At 51.4% G+C, this 19,590-nt stretch overlaps 1 protein-coding gene across 1 annotated transcript; it reads left to right on the plus strand.

Moving 5' to 3' along the window:
- Positions 1-314: 314 nt before the first annotated feature.
- On the plus strand, positions 315-18,850 carry LOC128701056 (protein trapped in endoderm-1). The gene is made up of 3 exons (XM_070080074.1): positions 315-1,014; positions 3,785-3,957; positions 18,328-18,850. Exons 1-3 carry the CDS (start codon positions 418-420, stop codon positions 18,848-18,850), a joined length of 1,293 nt encoding a protein of 430 aa, XP_069936175.1. The 5' UTR covers positions 315-417.
- Positions 18,851-19,590: the final 740 nt, after the last annotated feature.

Below are 19,590 nucleotides of genomic sequence, written 5' to 3' on the forward strand. Positions count from 1 at the left end.
AGCTCTATACAGAGTCCTGAAAGCTCTATATCACAAAATCCGGAATCCTTTCCGGACTGTCTCACATTTCTGGTCCCTAGTGGTGTATAAATATACAACCTGGTCTATATCTCAATGTATATACGCTGTGTGGTGTATATCTCAGCATATATACACTTTTTGGTGTATATCCAAGTGTATATACACTGTGTGGTGTATATTTCAGTTTATATCACAGTGTATATACACTGGTGTATATCTCAGTGTATATACACTGGTGTACATCTCAGTGTATATACACTGGTATATATACACCATGTGGTATATATCTCAGTATATATACACTGTGTGGTGTATATCTCAGTGTATACATACAATTGTGCTCCTGACGAAGAACTCGCAGGTGAAAGACCTTGAAACACAACTGTGGTCCTGAGGATGAACAGTTCATGGGAGGTGAGAGGCCTGGAGGATGGCGGTGCACCGGTGGGTTGGATCCGGGCGGCTCAGGTGTGGGCGTGGACGGTGTCCGTGGTGGGCGGCACTGGCAACCTGGTCACTGTCTGCACGGTGGTGCACCAGCTACACCTCGGGCGACTGCACCATCGGGGCCGATACTACCAAGATGGCCACTACCACCAAGATGGCCACCACCAGGATGGCCACCAGCAAGATGGCCACCTGCAAGATGACCGTCCATCACTGAGGGCACAGGGTGACACTCTCCTCCTGCTCCACCTCAGTGCCTGTGACCTCGTCTACTGCGCCATCAACCTTCCCGTCACTGCCATCACCTACAACTATGCCATCGCCGCCGCCGCTCCACCATCCCGCCTCTACTGCACCGCCGCTGCCATGTTCCGCTACGTCAATGCCCTGGCAGAGTGGACCACCCTAGGCCTATTGACTGTCCAGAGGTGCGTAGACCTAGGACGCTGGCCCGGCGCCCGCTTTTTCAAGCCTAGGCCTACCATTCTCTTCATTATAGGCATCTGGGTAGGCAGTGTCCTCCTCCAGCTGAACGCCATCATAGAGGTTAGTAAGTCTATCTGTAATCTTAAGCTGCCACAATTTCCAAAAATATTTATAGTTTAGCCTTAAAAAAAATTGGTTTTTTATTATTAAAAGTGTTAAAGTTTACCCTTAAAATTTTCTCATTTTCTTTGAGAAAATGTGATATTTTGTGCTTAAAATTGTCGTTTTCTCTAATTAACAAAAATATAATAATTTGTCATTAAAAAATTCCGTTTTCTGTAATTAAAAATATAGGAGAGTATGCCCTTAAAATTTTCTGTTTTCTGTAATTCACTTACACGCCTATGTACACCTTGTACACACACACACCTATGTACACCTTGTACACACACACACCTATGTACACCTTGTACACACACACGCCTATGTACACCTTGTACACACACACACCTATGTACACCTTGTACACACACACGCCTATGTACACCTTGTACACACACACACCTATGTACACCTTGTACACACACACACCTATGTACACCTTGTACACACACACACCTATGTACACCTTGTACACACACACCTATGTACACCCTGTACACACACACACCTATGTACACCCTGTACACACACACACCTATGTACACCTTGTACACACACACACCTATGTACACCTTGTACACACACACACCTATGTACACCTTGTACACACACACACCTATGTACACCTTGTACACACACACACCTATGTACACCCTGTACACACACACACCTATGTACACCTTGTACACACACACACCTATGTACACCTTGTACACACACACACCTATGTACACCTTGTACACACACACACCTATGTACACCTTGTACACACACACACCTATGTACATCCTGTACACACACACACCTATGTACACCTTGTACACACACACACCTATGTACACCTTGTACACACACACACCTATGTACACCCTGTACACACACACACCTATGTACACCTTGTACACACACACACCTATGTACACCTTGTACACACACACACCTATGTACACCTTGTACACACACACACCTATGTACACCTTGTACACACACACACCTATGTACATCCTGTACACACACACACCTATGTACACCTTGTACACACACACACCTATGTACATCCTGTACACACACACACCTATGTACACCTTGTACACACACACACCTATGTACACCTTGTACACACACACACCTATGTACACCTTGTACACACACACACCTATGTACACCTTGTACACTCACACACCTATGTACACCTTGTACACACACACACCTATGTACACCTTGTACACACACACACCTATGTACATCCTGTACACACACACACCTATGTACACCCTGTACACACACACACCTATGTACACCTTGTACACACACACACCTATGTACATCCTGTACACACACACACCTATGTACACCTTGTACACACACACACCTATGTACACCTTGTACACACACACACCTATGTACATCCTGTACACACACACACCTATGTACATCCTGTACACACACACACCTATGTACATCCTGTACACACACACACCTATGTACACCTTGTACACACACACACCTATGTACACCTTGTACACACACACACCTATGTACACCCTGTACACACACACACCTATGTACACCTTGTACACACACACACCTATGTACACCTTGTACACACACACACCTATGTACACCTTGTACACACACACACCTATGTACACCTTGTACACACACACACCTATGTACATCCTGTACACACACACACCTATGTACACCTTGTACACACACACACCTATGTACATCCTGTACACACACACACCTATGTACACCTTGTACACACACACACCTATGTACACCTTGTACACACACACACCTATGTACACCTTGTACACACACACACCTATGTACACCTTGTACACACACACACCTATGTACACCTTGTACACACACACACCTATGTACACCTTGTACACACACACACCTATGTACATCCTGTACACACACACACCTATGTACACCCTGTACACACACACACCTATGTACACCTTGTACACACACACACCTATGTACATCCTGTACACACACACACCTATGTACACCTTGTACACACACACACCTATGTACACCTTGTACACACACACACCTATGTACATCCTGTACACACACACACCTATGTACACCTTGTACACACACACACCTATGTACATCCTGTACACACACACACCTATGTACACCTTGTACACACACACACCTATGTACATCCTGTACACACACACACCTATGTACACCTTGTACACACACACACCTATGTACATCCTGTACACACACACACCTATGTACACCTTGTACACACACACACCTATGTACACCTTGTACACACACACACCTATGTACATCCTGTACACACACACACCTATGTACATCCTGTACATACACACACCTATGTACATCCTGTACACACACACACCTATGTACATCCTGTACTTACACACACCTATGTACATCCTGTACACACACACACCTATGTACATCCTGTACACACACACACCTATGTACACCCTGTACACACACACACCTATGTACACCATGTACATGCACACACAGGTGTACACCATACTGTATACCAGTACACACACGAGTACACCCTGTACACACACACACCTATGTACACCCTGTACACACACACGAGTACACCCTGTACACACACACACCTATGTACACCATGTACAAACACATGTACACACCCTGTACATGTATCCAGATGTACATACACTCATGTACACCTGTACACCCTCAGGATGAGTACAACTACAACCAGGTGACGTACAAGTGCGACATGACGGAGCCAGACGACAGATTGTACTTCTATACTCTGGAGTCACTATTACCTTGCTGTCTGATGCTGGTGGGATCTCTCAGCATCATCTGTCAGATCTCCCGCAATACCAGGATGCTGAGGCAGGCTGGCATGTAAGTATTGAGGTTGTACTCTAGCTGTGGTGCCCTGGTGGTGGTGTGCTCTAGCTCTGGTGCCCTGGTGGTGTTGTACTCTAGCTCTGGTGCCCTGGGATGCTGGTGGGATCTCTCAGCATCATCTGTCAGATCTCCCGCAATACCAGGATGCTGAGGCAGGCTGGCATGTAAGTATTGAGGTTGTACTCTAGCTGTGGTGCCCTGGTGGTGGTGTGCTCTAGCTCTGGTGCCCTGGTGGTGTTGTACTCTAGCTCTGGTGCCCTGGGACGCTAGTGGGATCTCTCAGCATCATCTGTCAGATCTCCCGCAATACCAGGATGCTGAGGCAGGCTGGCATGTAAGTATTGAGGTTGTACTCTAGCTCTGGTGCCCTGGTGGTGGTGTGCTCTAGCTCTGGTGCCCTGGTGGTGTTGTACTCTAGCTCTGGTGCCCTGGGATGCTGGTGGGATCTCTCAACATCATCTGTCAGATCTCCCGCAATACCAGGATGCTGAGGCAGGCTGGTATGTAAGTATTGAGGTTGTACTCTAGCTGTGGTACCCTGGTGGTGGTGTGCTCTAGCTCTGGTGCCCTGGTGGTGTTGTACTCTAGCTGTGGTGCCCTGGTGGTGTTGTGCTCTAACTGTGGTGCCCTGGTGGTGTTGTGCTCTAGCTGTGGTGCCCTGGTGGTGGTGTGCTCTAGCTGTGGTGCCCTGGTGGTGTTGTGCTCTAGCTGTGGTGCCCTGGTGGTGTTGTACTCTAGCTCTGGTGCCCTGGTGGTGTTGTGCTCTAGCTGTGGTGCCCTGGTGGTGGTGTGCTCTAGCTGTGGTGCCCTGGTGGTGTTGTGCTCTAGCTGTGGTGCCCTGGTGGTGTTGTGCTCTAGCTGTGGTGCCCTGGTGGTGTTGTGCTCTAGCTCTGGTGCCCTGGGATGCTGGTGCAATCTCTCAGCATCATTTGTCAGCTCTCCAGCATCACCAGGATGCTAATGATGGCTAGCATATATGTAACGATGTTGTACTCTAGCTCTGGTGCCCTGGGGTTGTGGTGTAACTCTGGGACCCTGATGGAATTAGGGTGTAGCTCTGGGACCCCTGGAATGATGGTGGGATCCCTCAGCATCAGCAGTCATGATCTCCAGCATGTGTAGATGACCTAGCATGACCCAACAAGTCAGACAAAGTGACTTATTTCCATCAGTGCCCCCTGGGTATGGTGGCTAAAGCTCTCGCTTCACACGGCCAGGGTCAGGGTTCAATTCCCGGAAAGGGTAGAAACATTGGGCTTGTTTCTTTACACCAGTTGTCTATGTTCACCCATCAGTAAAATGAGTACCTGGGTGTTAGTGGACTGGTGTGGGTCACATCCTGGGTGTTAGTGGACTGGTGTGGGTCACATCCTGGGTGTTAGTGGACTGGTGTGGGTCACATCCTGGGTGTTAGTGGACTGGTGTGGGTCACATCCTGGGTGTTAGTGGACTGGTGTGGGTGACATCCTGGGTGTTAGTGGACTGGTGTGGGTGGCATCCTGGGTGTTAGTGGACTGGTGTGGGTCACATCCTGGGTGTTAGTGGACTGGTGTGGGTCACATCCTGGGTGTTAGTGGACTGGTGTGGGTCACATCCTGGGTGTTACTGGACTGGTGTGGGTCACATCCTGGGTGTTAGGGGACTGGTGTGGGTCACATCCTGGGTGTTAGTGGACTGGTGTGGGTCACATACTGGGTGTTAGTGGACTGGTGTGGGTGGCATCCTGGGTGTTAGTGGACTGGTGTGGGTCACATCCTGGGTGTTAGTGGACTGGTGTGGGTCACATCCTGGATGTTAGTGGACTGGTGTGGGTCACATCCTGGGTGTTAGTGGACTGGTGTGGGTCACATCCTGGGTGTTAGTGGACTGGTGTGGGTCACATCCTGGGTGTTAGTGGACTGGTGTGGGTCGCATCCTGGGTGTTAGTGGACTGGTGTGGGTGGCATCCTGGGTGTTAGTGGACTGGTGTGGGTCACATCCTGGGTGTTAGTGGACTGGTGTGGGTCACATCCTGGGTGTTAGTGGACTGGTGTGGGTCGCATCCTGCGTGTTAGTGGACTGGTGTGGGTGGCATCCTGGGTGTCAGTGGACTGGTGTGGGTCACATCCTGGGTGTTAGTGGACTGGTGTGGGTCACATCCTGGGTGTTAGTGGACTGGTGTGGGTCACATACTGGGTGTGAGTGGACTTGTGTGCGTGGCATCCTGGGTGTTAGTGGACTGGTGTGGGTCACATCCTGGGTGTTAGTGGACTGGTGTGGGTGGCATCCTGGGTGTTAGTGGACTGGTGTGGGTCGCATCCTGGGTGTTAGTGGACTGGTGTGGGTCACATCCTGGGTGTTAGTGGACTAGTGTGGGTGGCATCCTGGGTGTTAGTGGACTGGTGTGGGTCACATCCTGGGTGTTAGTGGACTGGTGTGGGTGGCATCCTGGGTGTTAGTGGACTGGTGTGGGTCGCATCCTGGGTGTTAGTGGATTGGTGTGGGTGGCATCCTGGGTGTTAGTGGACTGGTGTGGGTCACATCCTGGGTGTTAGTGGACTGGTGTGGGTCACATCCTGGGTGTTAGTGGACTGGTGTGGGTCGCATCCTGGGTGTTAGTGGACTGGTGTGGGTGGCATCCTGGGTGTTAGTGGACTGGTGTGGGTCACATCCTGGGTGTTAGTGGACTGGTGTGGGTCACATCCTGGGTGTTAGTGGACTGGTGTGGGTCACATCCTGGGTGTTAGTGGACTAGTGTGGGTGGCATCCTGGGTGTTAGTGGACTGGTATGGGTCACATCCTGGGTGTTAGTGGACTGGTGTGGGTGGCATCCTGGGTGTTAGTGGACTGGTGTGGGTCGCATCCTGGGTGTTAGTGGACTGGTGTGGGTGGCATCCTGGGTGTTAGTGGACTGGTGTGGGTCACATCCTGGGTGTTAGTGGACTGGTGTGGGTCACATCCTGGGTGTTAGTGGACTGGTGTGGGTCACATCCTGGGTGTTAGTGGACTGGTGTGGGTGGCATCCTGGGTGTTAGTGGACTGGTGTGGGTCACATCCTAGGTGTTAGTGGACTGGTGTGGGTGGCATCCTGGGAGTTAGTGGACTGGTGTGGGTGACATCCTGGGTGTTAGTGGACTGGTGTGGGTGACATCCTGGGTGTTAGTGGACTGGTGTGGGTGACATCCTGGGTGTTAGTGGACTGGAGTGGGTGACATCCAGGGTGTTAGTGGACTGGTGTGGGGGACATCCTGGGTGTTAGTGGACTGGAGTGGGTGACATCCTGGGTGCTAGTGGACTGGTATGGGTGACATCCTGGGTGTTAGTGCACTGGTGTGGGTCACATCCTGGGTGTTAGTGGACTGGTGTGGGTCACATCCAGGGTGTTAGTGGACTGGTGTGGGTCACATCCTGGGTGTTAGTGGACTGGTGCGGGTCACATCCTGGGTGTTAATGGACTGGTGTGGGTCACATCCAGGGTGTTAGTGGACTGGTGTGGGTCACATCCTGGGTGTTAGTGGACTGGTGTGGGTCACAACCTGGGTGTTAGTGGACTGGTGTGGGTCACATCCTGGATGTTAGTGAACTGGTGTGGGTCACATCCTGGGTGTTAGTGGACTGGTGTGGGTCACAACCTGGGTGTTAGTGGACTGGTGTGGGTCACATCCTGGATGTTAGTGAACTGGTGTGGGTCACATCCTGGGTGTTAGTGGACTGGTGTGGGGCGCATCCTGGGTGTTAGTGGACTGGTGTGGGTCACATCCTGGATGTTAGTGGACTGGTGTGGGTCACATCCTGAGAGTTAGTGGACTGGTGTGGGTCACATCCTGGGTGTTAGTGGACTGGTGTGGGTCACATCCTGGGTGTTAGTGGACTGGTGTGGGTCACATCCTGGGTGTTAGTGGACTGGTGTGGGTCACATCCTAGATGTTAGTGGACTGGTGTGGGTCACATCCTGGGTGTTAGTGGACTAGTGTGGGTGGCATCCAGGGGGGTAGTGGACTGGTGTGGGTGGCATCCTGGGTGTTAGTGTACTGGTGTGGGTCATATCCTGGGTGTTAGTGGACTGGTGTGGGTGGCATCCTGGGTGTTAGTGGACTGGTGTGGGTCACATCCTGGGTGTTAGTGGACTGGTGTGGGTCACATCCTGGGTGTTAGTGGACTGGTGTGAGTGGCATCCTGGGTGTTAGTGGACTGGTGTGGGTCACATCATGGGTGTTAGTGGACTGATGTGGGTCACATCCTGGGTGTTAGTCGACTGTTGTGGGTCACATCCTGGGTGTTAGTGGACTGGTGTGCGTCACATCCTGGGTGTTAGTGGACTGGTGAAGGTGGCATCCTCGGTGTTAGTGGACTGGTGGGGGTCACATCCTGGGTGTTAGTGGACTGGTGTGGGTGGCATCCTGGGTGTTAGTGGACTGGTGTGAGTCACATCCTGGGTATTAGTGGACTGGTGTGGGTCACATCCTGGGTGTTAGTGGACTGGTGTGGGTCACATCCTGGGTGTTAGCGGACTGGTGTGGATCACATCCTGGGTGTTAGTGGACTGGTGTGAGTGGCATCCTGGGTGTTAGTGGACTGGTGTGAGTGGCATCCTGGGTGTTAGTGAACTGGTGTGGGTGGCATCCTGGATGTTAGTGGACTGGCGTGGGTCACATCCTGGGTGTTAGTGCACTGGTGTGGGTCACATCGTGGGTGTTAGTGGACTGGTGTGGGTCACATCCTGGGTGTCAGTGGACTGGTGTGGGTCACATCCTGGGTGTCAGTGGACTGGTGTGGGTCACATCCTGGGTGTTAGTGGACTGGTGTGGGTCACATCCTGGGTGTTAGTGGACTGGTGTGGGTGGCATCCTGGATGTTAGTGGACTGGTGTGGGTCACATCCTGGGTGTTAGTGGACTGGTGTGGGTCACATCCTGGGTGTTAGTGGACTGGTGTGGGTCACATCCTGGGTATTAGTGAACTGGTGTGGGTCACATCCTGGGTGTTAGTGGACTGGTGTGGGTCACATCCTGGGTGTTACTGGACTGGTGTGGATCACATCCTGGGTATTAGTGGACTGGTGTGGGTCACATCCTGGTTGTTAGTGGACTGGTGTGGCTCACTTCCTGGGTGTTAGTGGACTGGTGTGGGTCACATCCTGGGTGTTAGTGGACTGGTGTGGGTCACATCCTGGGTGTTAGTGGACTGGTGTGGGTCACATCCTGGGTGTTAGTGGACTGGTGTGGGTGGCATCCTGGGTGTTAGTGGACAGGTGTGGGTCACATCCTGGGTGTTAGTGGACTGGTGTGGGTGGCATCCTGGGTGTTAGTGGACTGGTGTGGGTCACATCCTGGGTGTTAGTGGACTGGTGTGGGTGGCATCCTGGGTGTTAGTGGACTGGTGTGGGTGACATCCTGGGTGTTAGTGTACTGGTGTGGGTGACATCCTGGGTGTTAGTGGACTGGTGTGGGTGACATCCTGGGTGTTAGTGGACTGGTATGGGTGACATCCTGGGTGTTAGTGGACTGGTGTGGGTGACATCCTGGGTGTTAGTGGACTGGTGTGGGTGACATCCTGGGTGTTAGTGGACTGGAGTGGGTGACATCCTGGGTGTTAGTGGACTGGTGTGGGTGACATCCTGGGTGTTAGTGGACTGGTGTGGGTCACATCCTGGGTGTTAGTGGACTGGTGTGGGTCACATCCTGGGTGTTAGGGGACTGGTGTGGGTCACATCCTGGGTGTTAGTGGACTGGTGTGGGTCACATCCTGGGTGTTAGTGGACTGGTGTGGGTCACATCATGGGTGTTAGTGGACTGGTGTGGGTCACATCCTGGGTGTTAGTGGACTGGTGTGGGTCACAACCTGGGTGTTAGTGGACTCGTGTGGGTCACATCCTGGATGTTAGTGAACTGGTGTGGGTCACATCCTGGGTGTTAGTGGACTGGTGTGGGTCACAACCTGGGTGTTAGTGGACTGGTGTGGGTCACATCCTGGATGTTAGTGAACTGGTGTGGGTCACATCCTGGGTGTTAGTGGACTGATGTGTGTCGCATCCTGGGTGTTAGTGGACTGGTGTGGGTCACATCCTGGATGTTAGTGGACTGGTGTGGGTGACATCCTGAGTGTTAGTGGACTGGTATGGGTGACATCCTGGGTGTTAGTGGACTGGTGTGGGTGACATCCTGGGTGTTAGTGGAATGGTGTGGGTGACATCCTGGGTGTTAGTGGACTGGAGTGGGTGACATCCTGGGTGTTAGTGGACTGGTGTGGGTGACATCCTGGGTGTTAGTGGACTGGTGTGGGTCACATCCTGGGTGTTAGTGGACTGGTGTGGGTCACATCCTGGGTGTTAGGGGACTGGTGTGGGTCACATCCTGGGTGTTAGTGGACTGGTGTGGGTCACATCCTGGGTGTTAGTGGACTGGTGTGGGTCACATCATGGGTGTTAGTGGACTGGTGTGGGTCACATCCTGGGTGTTAGTGGACTGGTGTGGGTCACAACCTGGGTGTTAGTGGACTCGTGTGGGTCACATCCTGGATGTTAGTGAACTGGTGTGGGTCACATCCTGGGTGTTAGTGGACTTGTGTGGGTCACAACCTGGGTGTTAGTGGACTAGTGTGGGTCACATCCTGGATGTTAGAGAACTTGTGTGGGTCACATCCTGGGTGTTAGTGGACTGATGTGGGTCGCATCCTGGGTGTTAGTGGACTGGTGTGGGTCACATCCTGGATGTTAGTGGACTCGTGTGGGTCACATCCTGAGTGTTAGTGGACTGGTGTGGGTCACATCCTGGGTGTTAGTGGACTGGTGTGGGTGGCATCCTGCGTGTTAGTGGACTGGTGTGGGTCACATCCTGGGTGTTAGTGGACTGGTGTGGGTCACATCCTTGGTGTTAGTGGACTGGTGTGGGTCACATCCTGGGTGTTAGTGGACTGGTGTGGGTGGCATCCTGGGTGTTAGTGGACTGGTGTGGGTGGCATCCTGGGTGTTAGTGGACTGGTATGGGTCATATCCTGGGTGTTAGTGGACTGGTGTGGATGGCATCCTGGGTGTTAATGGACTGGTGTGGGTCACATCCTGGGTGTTAGTTGACTGGTGTGGGTGGCATCCTGGATGTTAGTGGACTGGTGTGAGTGGCATCCTGGGTGTTAGTGGACTGGTGTGGGTCACATCATGGGTGTTAGTGGACTGATGTGGGTCACATCCTGGGTGTTAGTGGACTGGTGTGGGTCACATCCTGGGTGTTAGTGGACTGGTGTGGGTCACATCCTGGGTGTTAGTGGACTGGTCAAGGTGGCATCCTGGGTGTTAGTGGACTGGTGGGGGTCACATCCTGGGTGTTAGTGGACTGGTGTGGGTGGCATCCTGGGTGTTAGTGGACTGGTGTGAGTCACATCCTGGGTATTAGTGGACTGGTGTGGGTCACATCCTGGGTGTTAGTGGACTGGTGTGGGTCACATCCTGGGTGTTAGTGGACTGGTGTGGGTCACATCCTGGGTGTTAGTGGACTGGTGTGAGTGGCATCCTGGGTGTTAGTGGACTGGTGTGGGTGGCATCCTGGGTGTTAGTGGACTGGTGTGAGTGGCATACTGGGTGTTAGTGGACTGGTGTGGGTGGCATCCTGGATGTTAGTGGACTGGTGTGGGTCACATCCTGGTTGTTAGTGGACTGGTGTGGGTCACATCCTGGGTGTTAGTGGACTGGTGTGGGTCACATCCTGGGTGTTAGTGGACTGGTGTGGGTCACATCCTGGGTGTTAGTGGACTGGTGTGGGTGGCATCCTCGATGTTAGTGGACTGGTGTGGGTCACATCCTGTGTGTTAGTGGACTCGTGTGGGTCACATCCTGGGTGTTAGTGGACTGGTGTGGGTCACATCCTGGGTATTAGTGGACTGGTGTGGGTCACATCCTGGGTGTTAGTGGACTGGTGTGGGTCACATCCTGGGTGTTAGTGGATAGGTGTGGGTCACATCCTGGGTGTTAGTGGACTGGTGTGGATCACATCCTGGGTGTTAGTGGACTGGTGTGAGTCATATCCTGGGTGTTAGTGGACTGGTGTGGGTCACATCCTGGGTATTAGTGGACTGGTGTGGGTCACATCCTGGGTGTTAGTGGACTGGTGTGGGTCACATCATGGGTGTTAGTGGACTGGTGTGGGTCACATCCTGGTTGTTAATGGACTGGTGTGGATGGCATCCTGGGTGTTAGTGGACTGTTGTGGGTCACATCCTGGGTGTTAGTGGACTGGTGTGGGTGGCATCCTGGGTGTTAGTGGACTGGTGTGGGTCACATCCTGGGTGTTAGTGGACTGGTGTGGGTGGCATTCTGGGTGTTAGTGGACTGGTGTGGGTGACATCCTGGGTGTTAGTGGACTGGTGTGGGTGACATCCTGGGTGTTAGTGGACTGGTGTGGGTGACATCGTGGATGTTAGTGGACTTTTGTGGGTGACATCCTGGGTGTTAGTGGACTGGTGTGGGTGACATCCTGGGTGTTAGTGGACTGGTGTGGGTTACATCCTGGGTGTTAGTGGACTGGTGTGGGTGACATCCTGGGTGTTAGTGGACTGGAGTGGGTGACATCCTGGGTGTTAGTGGACTGGTGTGGGTGACATCCTGGGTGTTAGTGGATTGGTGTGTGTGACATCCTGGGTGTTAGTGGACTGGTGTGGGTCACATCCTGGGTGTTAGTGGACTGGTGTGGGTCACATCCTGGGTGTTAGTGGACTGGTGTGGGTCACATCCTGGGTGTTAGTGGACTGGTGTGGGTCACATCCTGGGTGTTAGTGGACAGGTGTGGGTCACAACCTGGGTGTTAGTGGACTGGTGTGGGTCACATCCTGGATGTTAGTGAACTGGTGTGGGTCACATCCAGGGTGTTAGTGGACTGGTGTGGGTCGCATCCTGGGTGTTAGTGGACTGGTGTGGGTCACATCCTGGGTGTTAGTGGACTGGTGTGGGTCACATGCTGGATGTTAGTGGACTGATGTGGGTCACATCCTTGGTGTTAGTGAACTGGTGTGGGTCACATCCTTTGTGTTAATGGACTGGTGTGGGTCACATCCTGGGTGTTAGTGGACTGGTGTGGGTCACATCCTGGGTGTTAGTGGACTGGTGTGGGTCACATCGTGGGTGTTAGTGGACTGGTGTGGGTCACATCCTGGGTGTTAGTGGACTGGTGTGGGTGGCATCATGGGTGTTAGTGGACTGGTGTGGGTGGCATCATGGGTGTTAGTGGACTGGTGTGGGTCACATCCTGGGTGTTAGTGGACTGGTGTGGGTCACATCCTGGGTGTTAGTGGACTGGTGTGGGTCACATCCTGCGTGTTAGTGGACTGGTGTGGGTGGCATCCTGGGTGTTAGTGGACTGGTGTGGGTCACATCCTGGGTGTTAGTGGACTGGTGTGGGTCACATCCTGGGTGTTAGTGGACTGGTGTGTGTCACATCCTGGGTGTTAGTAGACTTGTGTGGGTTACATCCTGGGTGTTAGTGGACTGGTGTGGGTGGCATCCTGGGTGTTAGTGGACTGGTGTGGGTCATATCCTGGGTGTTAGTGGACTGGTGTGGGTGGCATCCTGGGTGTTAGTGGACTTGTGTGGGTCACATCCTGTGTGTTAGTGGACTGGTGTGGGTGGCATCCTGGGTGTTAGTGGACTGGTGTGGGTCACATCCTGGGTGTTAGTGGACTGGTGTGGGTGGCATCCCTTTGTTAGTGGACTGGTGTGGGTCACATCCTGGGTGTTAGTGGACTGGTGTGGGTCACATCCTTGGTGTTTGCGGACTGGTGTGGGTCACATCCTGGAAATTAGTGGACTGGCGTGGGTCACATCCTGGGTGTTAGTGGACTGGTGTGGGTCACATCCTGGGTGTTAGTGGACTGGTGTGGGTGGCATCCTGGGTGTTAGTGGACTGGTGTGGGTCATATCCTGGGTGTTAGTGGACTGGTGTGGGTCACATCCTGGGTGTTAGTGGGCTGGTGTGGGTGGCATGCTGGGTGTTTGTGGACTGGTGTGGGTGGCATCCTGGGTGTTAGTGGACTTGTGTGGGTGGCATCCTGGGTGTTAGTGGACTGGTGTGGGTCACATCCTGGGTGTTAGTGGACTTGTGTGGGTGCCATTCAGGGTATTAGTGGACTGGTGTGGATCACATCCTGGGTGTTAGTGGACTGATGTGGGTCACATCCTGGGTGTCAGTGGACTGGTGTGGGTCACATCCTGGGTATTAGTGGACTGGTGTGAGTCACATCCTGGGTGTTAGTGGACTGGTGTGGGTGGCATCCTGGGTGTTAGTGGACTGGTGTGGGTCACATCCTGGGTGTTAGTGGACTGGTGTGGGTCACATCCTGGGTGTTAGTGGATTGGTGTGGGTCACATCCTGGGTGTTAGTGGACTGGTGTGGGTCACATCCTGGGTGTTAGTGGACTGGTGTGGGTCACATCCTGGGTGTTAGTGGACTGATGTGGGTCACATCCTGGGTGTTAGTGGACTGGTGTGGGTCACATCCTGGGTATTAGTGGACTGGTGTGGGTCACATCCTGGGTGTTAGTGGACTGGTGTGGGTGGCATCCTGGGTGTTAGTGGACTGGTGTGGGTCACATCCTGGGTGTTAGTGGACTGGTGTGAGTCACATCCTGGGTGTTAGTGGACTGGTGTGGGTCACATCCTGGGTGTTAGTGGATTGGTGTGGGTCACATCCTGGGTGTTAGTGGACTGGTGTGGGTCACATCCTGGGTGTTAGTGGACTGGTGTGGGTCACATCCTGGGTGTTAGTGGACTGGTGTGGGTCTCATCCTGGGTGTTAGTGGACTGGTGTGGGTCACATCCTGGGTGTTAGTAGACTGGTGTGGGTCACATCCTGGGTGTTAGTGGACTGGTGTGGGTCACATCCTGGGTGTTAGTGGACTGGTGTGGGTCACATCCTGGGTGTTAGTGGACTGGTGTGGGTGGCATCCTGGGTGTTAGTGGACTGGTGTGGGTCACATCCTGGGTGTTAGTGGACTGGTGTGGGTCACATCCTGGGTGTTAGTGGACTGGTGTGGGTCACATCCTGGGTGTTAGTGGATTGGTGTGGGTCACATCCTGGGTGTTAGTGGACTGGTGTGGGTCACATCCTGGGTGTTAGTGGACTGGTGTGGGTCACATCCTGAGTGTTAGTGGACTGGTGTGGGTCACATCCTGGGTGTTAGTGGACTGGTGTTGGTCACATACTGGGTGTTAGTGGACTGGTGTGGGTCACATCCTTGGTGTTAGTGGACTGGTGTGGGTCACATCCTTGGTGTTAGTGGACTGGTGTGGGTCACATCCTTGGTGTTAGTGGACTGGTGTGGGTCACATCCTGGGTGTTAGTGGACTGGTGTGGGTCACATCCTGGGTGTTAGTGGACTGGTGTGGGTCACATCCTGGGTGTTAGTGGACTGGTGTGGGTCACATCCTGGGTGTTAGTGGACTGGTGTGGGTCACATCCTGGGTGTTAGTGGACTGGTGTGGGTCACATCCTGGGTGTTAGTGGACTGGTGTGGGTCACATCCTGGGTGTTAGTGGACTGGTGTGGGTGGCATCCTGGGTGTTAGTGGACTGGTGTGGGTCACATCCTGGGTGTTAGTGGACTGGTGTGGGTGGCATCCTGGGTGTTAGTGGACTGGTGTGGGTGGCATCCTGGGTGTTAGTGGACTGGTGTGGGTGGCATCCTGGGGACATAACAAGGGACTTTCTATATAGTAGTATGTCACTGATGTCAGCTATGTTCTGTATACCTTGTACATGTACTTGTATACCTTGTATATGTACTGGTATACCTTGTATATGTACTTGTATACCTTGTATATGTACTGGTATACTTTGTACATGTACTGGTATACCTTGTACGTGTACATGAGTACCTTGTACGTGTACTTGTATACCTTGTACGTGTACTTGTATACCTTGTACGTGTACTTGTATACCTTGTACGTGTACTTGTATACCTTTTACATGTACTTGTATACCTTGTACATGTACTTGTATACCTTGTACATGTAATGGTATATCTTGTACATGTACTGGTATACCTTGTACATGTACTGGTATACCTTGTACATGTACTGGTATACCTTGTACATGCACTGATATACCTTGTACATGCACTTATATACCTTGTACATGTACTTGTATACCTTGTACATGTACTGGTATACCTTGTACATGTACTGGTATATCTTGTACATGTACTGGTATACCTTGTACATGTACTCGTATACCTTGTACATGCACTTGTATACCTTGTACATGTACTGGTATACCTTGTACATGTACTGGTATACCTTGTACATGTACTGGCATACCTTGTACATGTACTTGTATACCTTGTTCATGTATTGGTATACCTTGCACATGTTCTGGTATACCTTGCACATGTACTGGTATACCTTGTACATGTACTGATATACCTTGCACATGTACTGTTATACCTTGTACATGTGGAAAATTTTCTAGGGGTGATTACCTATTCATACCTCAACATTACATATATACCAGTTATCTCTTTGGGAGACAACAACTATATTGTTCACCGTAGTCACCCCGTGTAGACATGTGAGAAAACTTAACCACCCCTGGTCACTGCAGGTGGTTCCTTCGACCTCACAATCTTATCCATATCTATCCCAGACCAGTATGGATTGGACAGCACCCACAAGTACGGTGCTACTAATTAATTGTGGACTGTATAAATTATATTAGTTTAACTGGATGAAGGGGGGGGGTAGGTTACACATGGATACATCCATCAAGGAAAACACTTGTACATAATCCCACCACTTACCAGATATTCTCTGGTGGTCACTTGATGTAGCTGGATCACCCACAACCTATCCAATTACAACATACCTAACTGGCCAGTATCAGTCTGCTATAACTAGAAGGGTTACTTAACTGTGTGTGCAGACCAGAGGCCTAGCTTCTCCCTACGAGCCCCGTGTGGGCGGGGACTGTGGCTAGGCCTGGGGACACTTGGTCCCAAAGATGAGGGGGTACTTATACCTTCTCCCATGGGAGACTTAGGTCTCGAGACACTCCCCAGATAAGGAGCCAAGGCCGGGTCACCACTACTTGCAAAAGACCCGGGCCGGGAGAGTACCGGTGAATAAGAAAAAAAAACTGTGGGTGATTGATGCTCCTTATTTCCTCCATTCACCATCTCATTTCGATGTCCTGCTACACCAACACGGTTCTTATTCCAGCAGGACGAGGTATCCGTCGGTTTGTCCCGGTTTAGAAGTCGTGACTCTATAAAACTTCACTATCCTCGGGACAGGAACAACGAGGTCTAACGTGTTCACTCGGATCAAGGCGATTTATTTCACTTCCCGCATTCTCTTAACTTAGTGTTATTATCATTAATTACATTACAATTTACAAGACGATTTAATGTCTCATAACTATTATACACATTGGAGGTCACTCCATTAAGATCTGAGACTGATGAGTGAGGATTAACTCACGGGTATTTTTCCCCCGGGACACTCCATGGCGACGCGCCCGTCACCGCCGGTCCTACCATTATTCACTCATTTTACCACTTTATTACGGTGGTCCCGTAAATCCTGTTCCCTCACTCTTCACCTATTAGGAAGTGAGGCCTATATTACTCCTTAGGCCGCCGTGAACGCCAATTTCCTGGTCCCATGTTTTCCCAGCCTCTTAACTCCATTACAAACACTCCCGCTCCCTGATGCCCCGTCTCGACCTCTCCCACCGGGTGGCCTGGTGGCTAAAGCTCCCGCTTCACACACGGAGGGCCCGGGTTCGATTCCCGGCGGGTGGAAACATTTCGGCACGTTTCCTTACACCTGTTGTCCTGTTCACCTAGCAGCAAATAGGTACCTGGGTGTTAGTCGACTGGTGTGGGTCGCATCCTGGGGGACAAGATTGAGGACCCCAATGGAAATAAGTTAGACAGTCCTCGATGACGCACTGACTTTCTTGGGTTATCCTGGGTGGCTAACCCTCCGGGGTTAAAAATCCGAACAAAATCTTATCTTATCTTATCTTATCTCCGCACACCCGCGCAGGTGCAGCGGGAACCCTGTTGGTTCTACTCCATTTTCAAATACATTTTTGACCCATATCGATACATTAAACACCTATTAGGCACTATAGCTTACGAAGATTAAAATATTTTCCACACAAAGGTCATTCTATGTAGTAGTATTGTCATAGGTGTCAGCTATGGTCTGTATAAGTTGAACCATCTACTGCTAGAAATAATAATAATATTATTATTATTATTATTATTATTATTATTATTATTATTATTATTATTATTATTATTAAACCATCTGTTTACATAATTATTTGCAGGAGTCACCCCTCTGCTTGTGGCATCTTGAAGTCTGGATTCCTAAATAGGCCTCTTTTTTTTTTGTTTCATAGGCCTAAGGAGCTAGTACGGCGTAGGTACCGACGAATGCTGAGGTCTGCCGGGCTCCTACTTGCCCTGCTGCTGCTCTTCCTGGTCTGCGTGGTACCTATCTGCCTCTACAACATCGTGAACCTAGCTACCGACCGCGACGACGTGCCTATAGGCATAGCAATATTTATGTTTTACTGGATACAATATGGGGTTAATTTTCTGGTCTACGGCGCCAGCAACCAGGCCTACCGGAAGGCCTATGCCCAATTTTTTAGGCATATGGCCGGCATAGGCCGGGGTAAGCTGGCGTTGAGGGATGGGGTAGGCCTAGGCTGGGCTGCCAGGGGGGTGGTAGAGGGGGGTCTGGTGGCTGCTAAGCCTATAAATGTGGATATAGGAGTGGGTAGGCCTACTGGAGGGGGTAGTAGATGCCTGCTTGGGGGTGGGAGGTACCTGGGGTTCCACCTGGTACCTAATTCCACCTCCAGTACCGAGAGTACTTCGTCTAGGAGGTCAGTAGGTACCCTGGAGTCTGGTACCTAATTACCAGGAAGTTAGAAGGTAGCCTGGAGTCTGGTACCTAATTACCAGGATTCTGGTACATAATTACCAGGAGTCTGTTGCCTAATTACCAGGAAGTAAGTAGGTACCATAGAGTCTCGTATCTAATTACCAGGAGGTTAGAAGGTATCCTGGAATCTGGTACCTAATTACCAGGAGTCTGTTGAGTAATTACCAGTACATAAGGAGGTACCCTGGAATCTGCTACCTAATTACCTTAGGTTAGTAGGTACCCAGAAGTCCGGTACCTTATTACAAGCAAAGCGGTTCACTGGTACCCTGGAGTCTGGTACCTAATTACCAGGAGCCTGGTACCTCGTTTAAAAGGTCAATAGGTACCCTGGAGTCTGGAACCTAATTACCAGGAGGTTCACAGAACCCCGGAGTCTGGTACCTAATTGCCAGGACTCTGGCACCTAACTACCAGGAGTCTGGTATCTCGTGTAAGAGATCAGTTGGTACCTGGAGTCTGCTACCTAATTCCAACCCCATTACCGCCAGTACACCGTCCAGGTCAGTAGGTATCCTGGAATCCGGTGCCTAAATACCAGGAGGTTCACAGGTACCCTGGAGTGCGGTACCTAATTGCCAGGAAGTCCACAAGTACCCTGGAGTCTGGTACCTAATTACTGGATAAGTAGATATCTAATTACCATGTCAGTAGGTACCCTCGAGTCTGGTGCCTAATTACAAGTAGTCTGGTACCTAATTACTAAGAGTTT

This window comes from Cherax quadricarinatus, unplaced genomic scaffold, assembly GCF_038502225.1.
Source record: "Cherax quadricarinatus isolate ZL_2023a unplaced genomic scaffold, ASM3850222v1 Contig130, whole genome shotgun sequence".
In the NCBI taxonomy this organism is placed as follows: Eukaryota; Metazoa; Arthropoda; class Malacostraca; order Decapoda; family Parastacidae; genus Cherax; species Cherax quadricarinatus.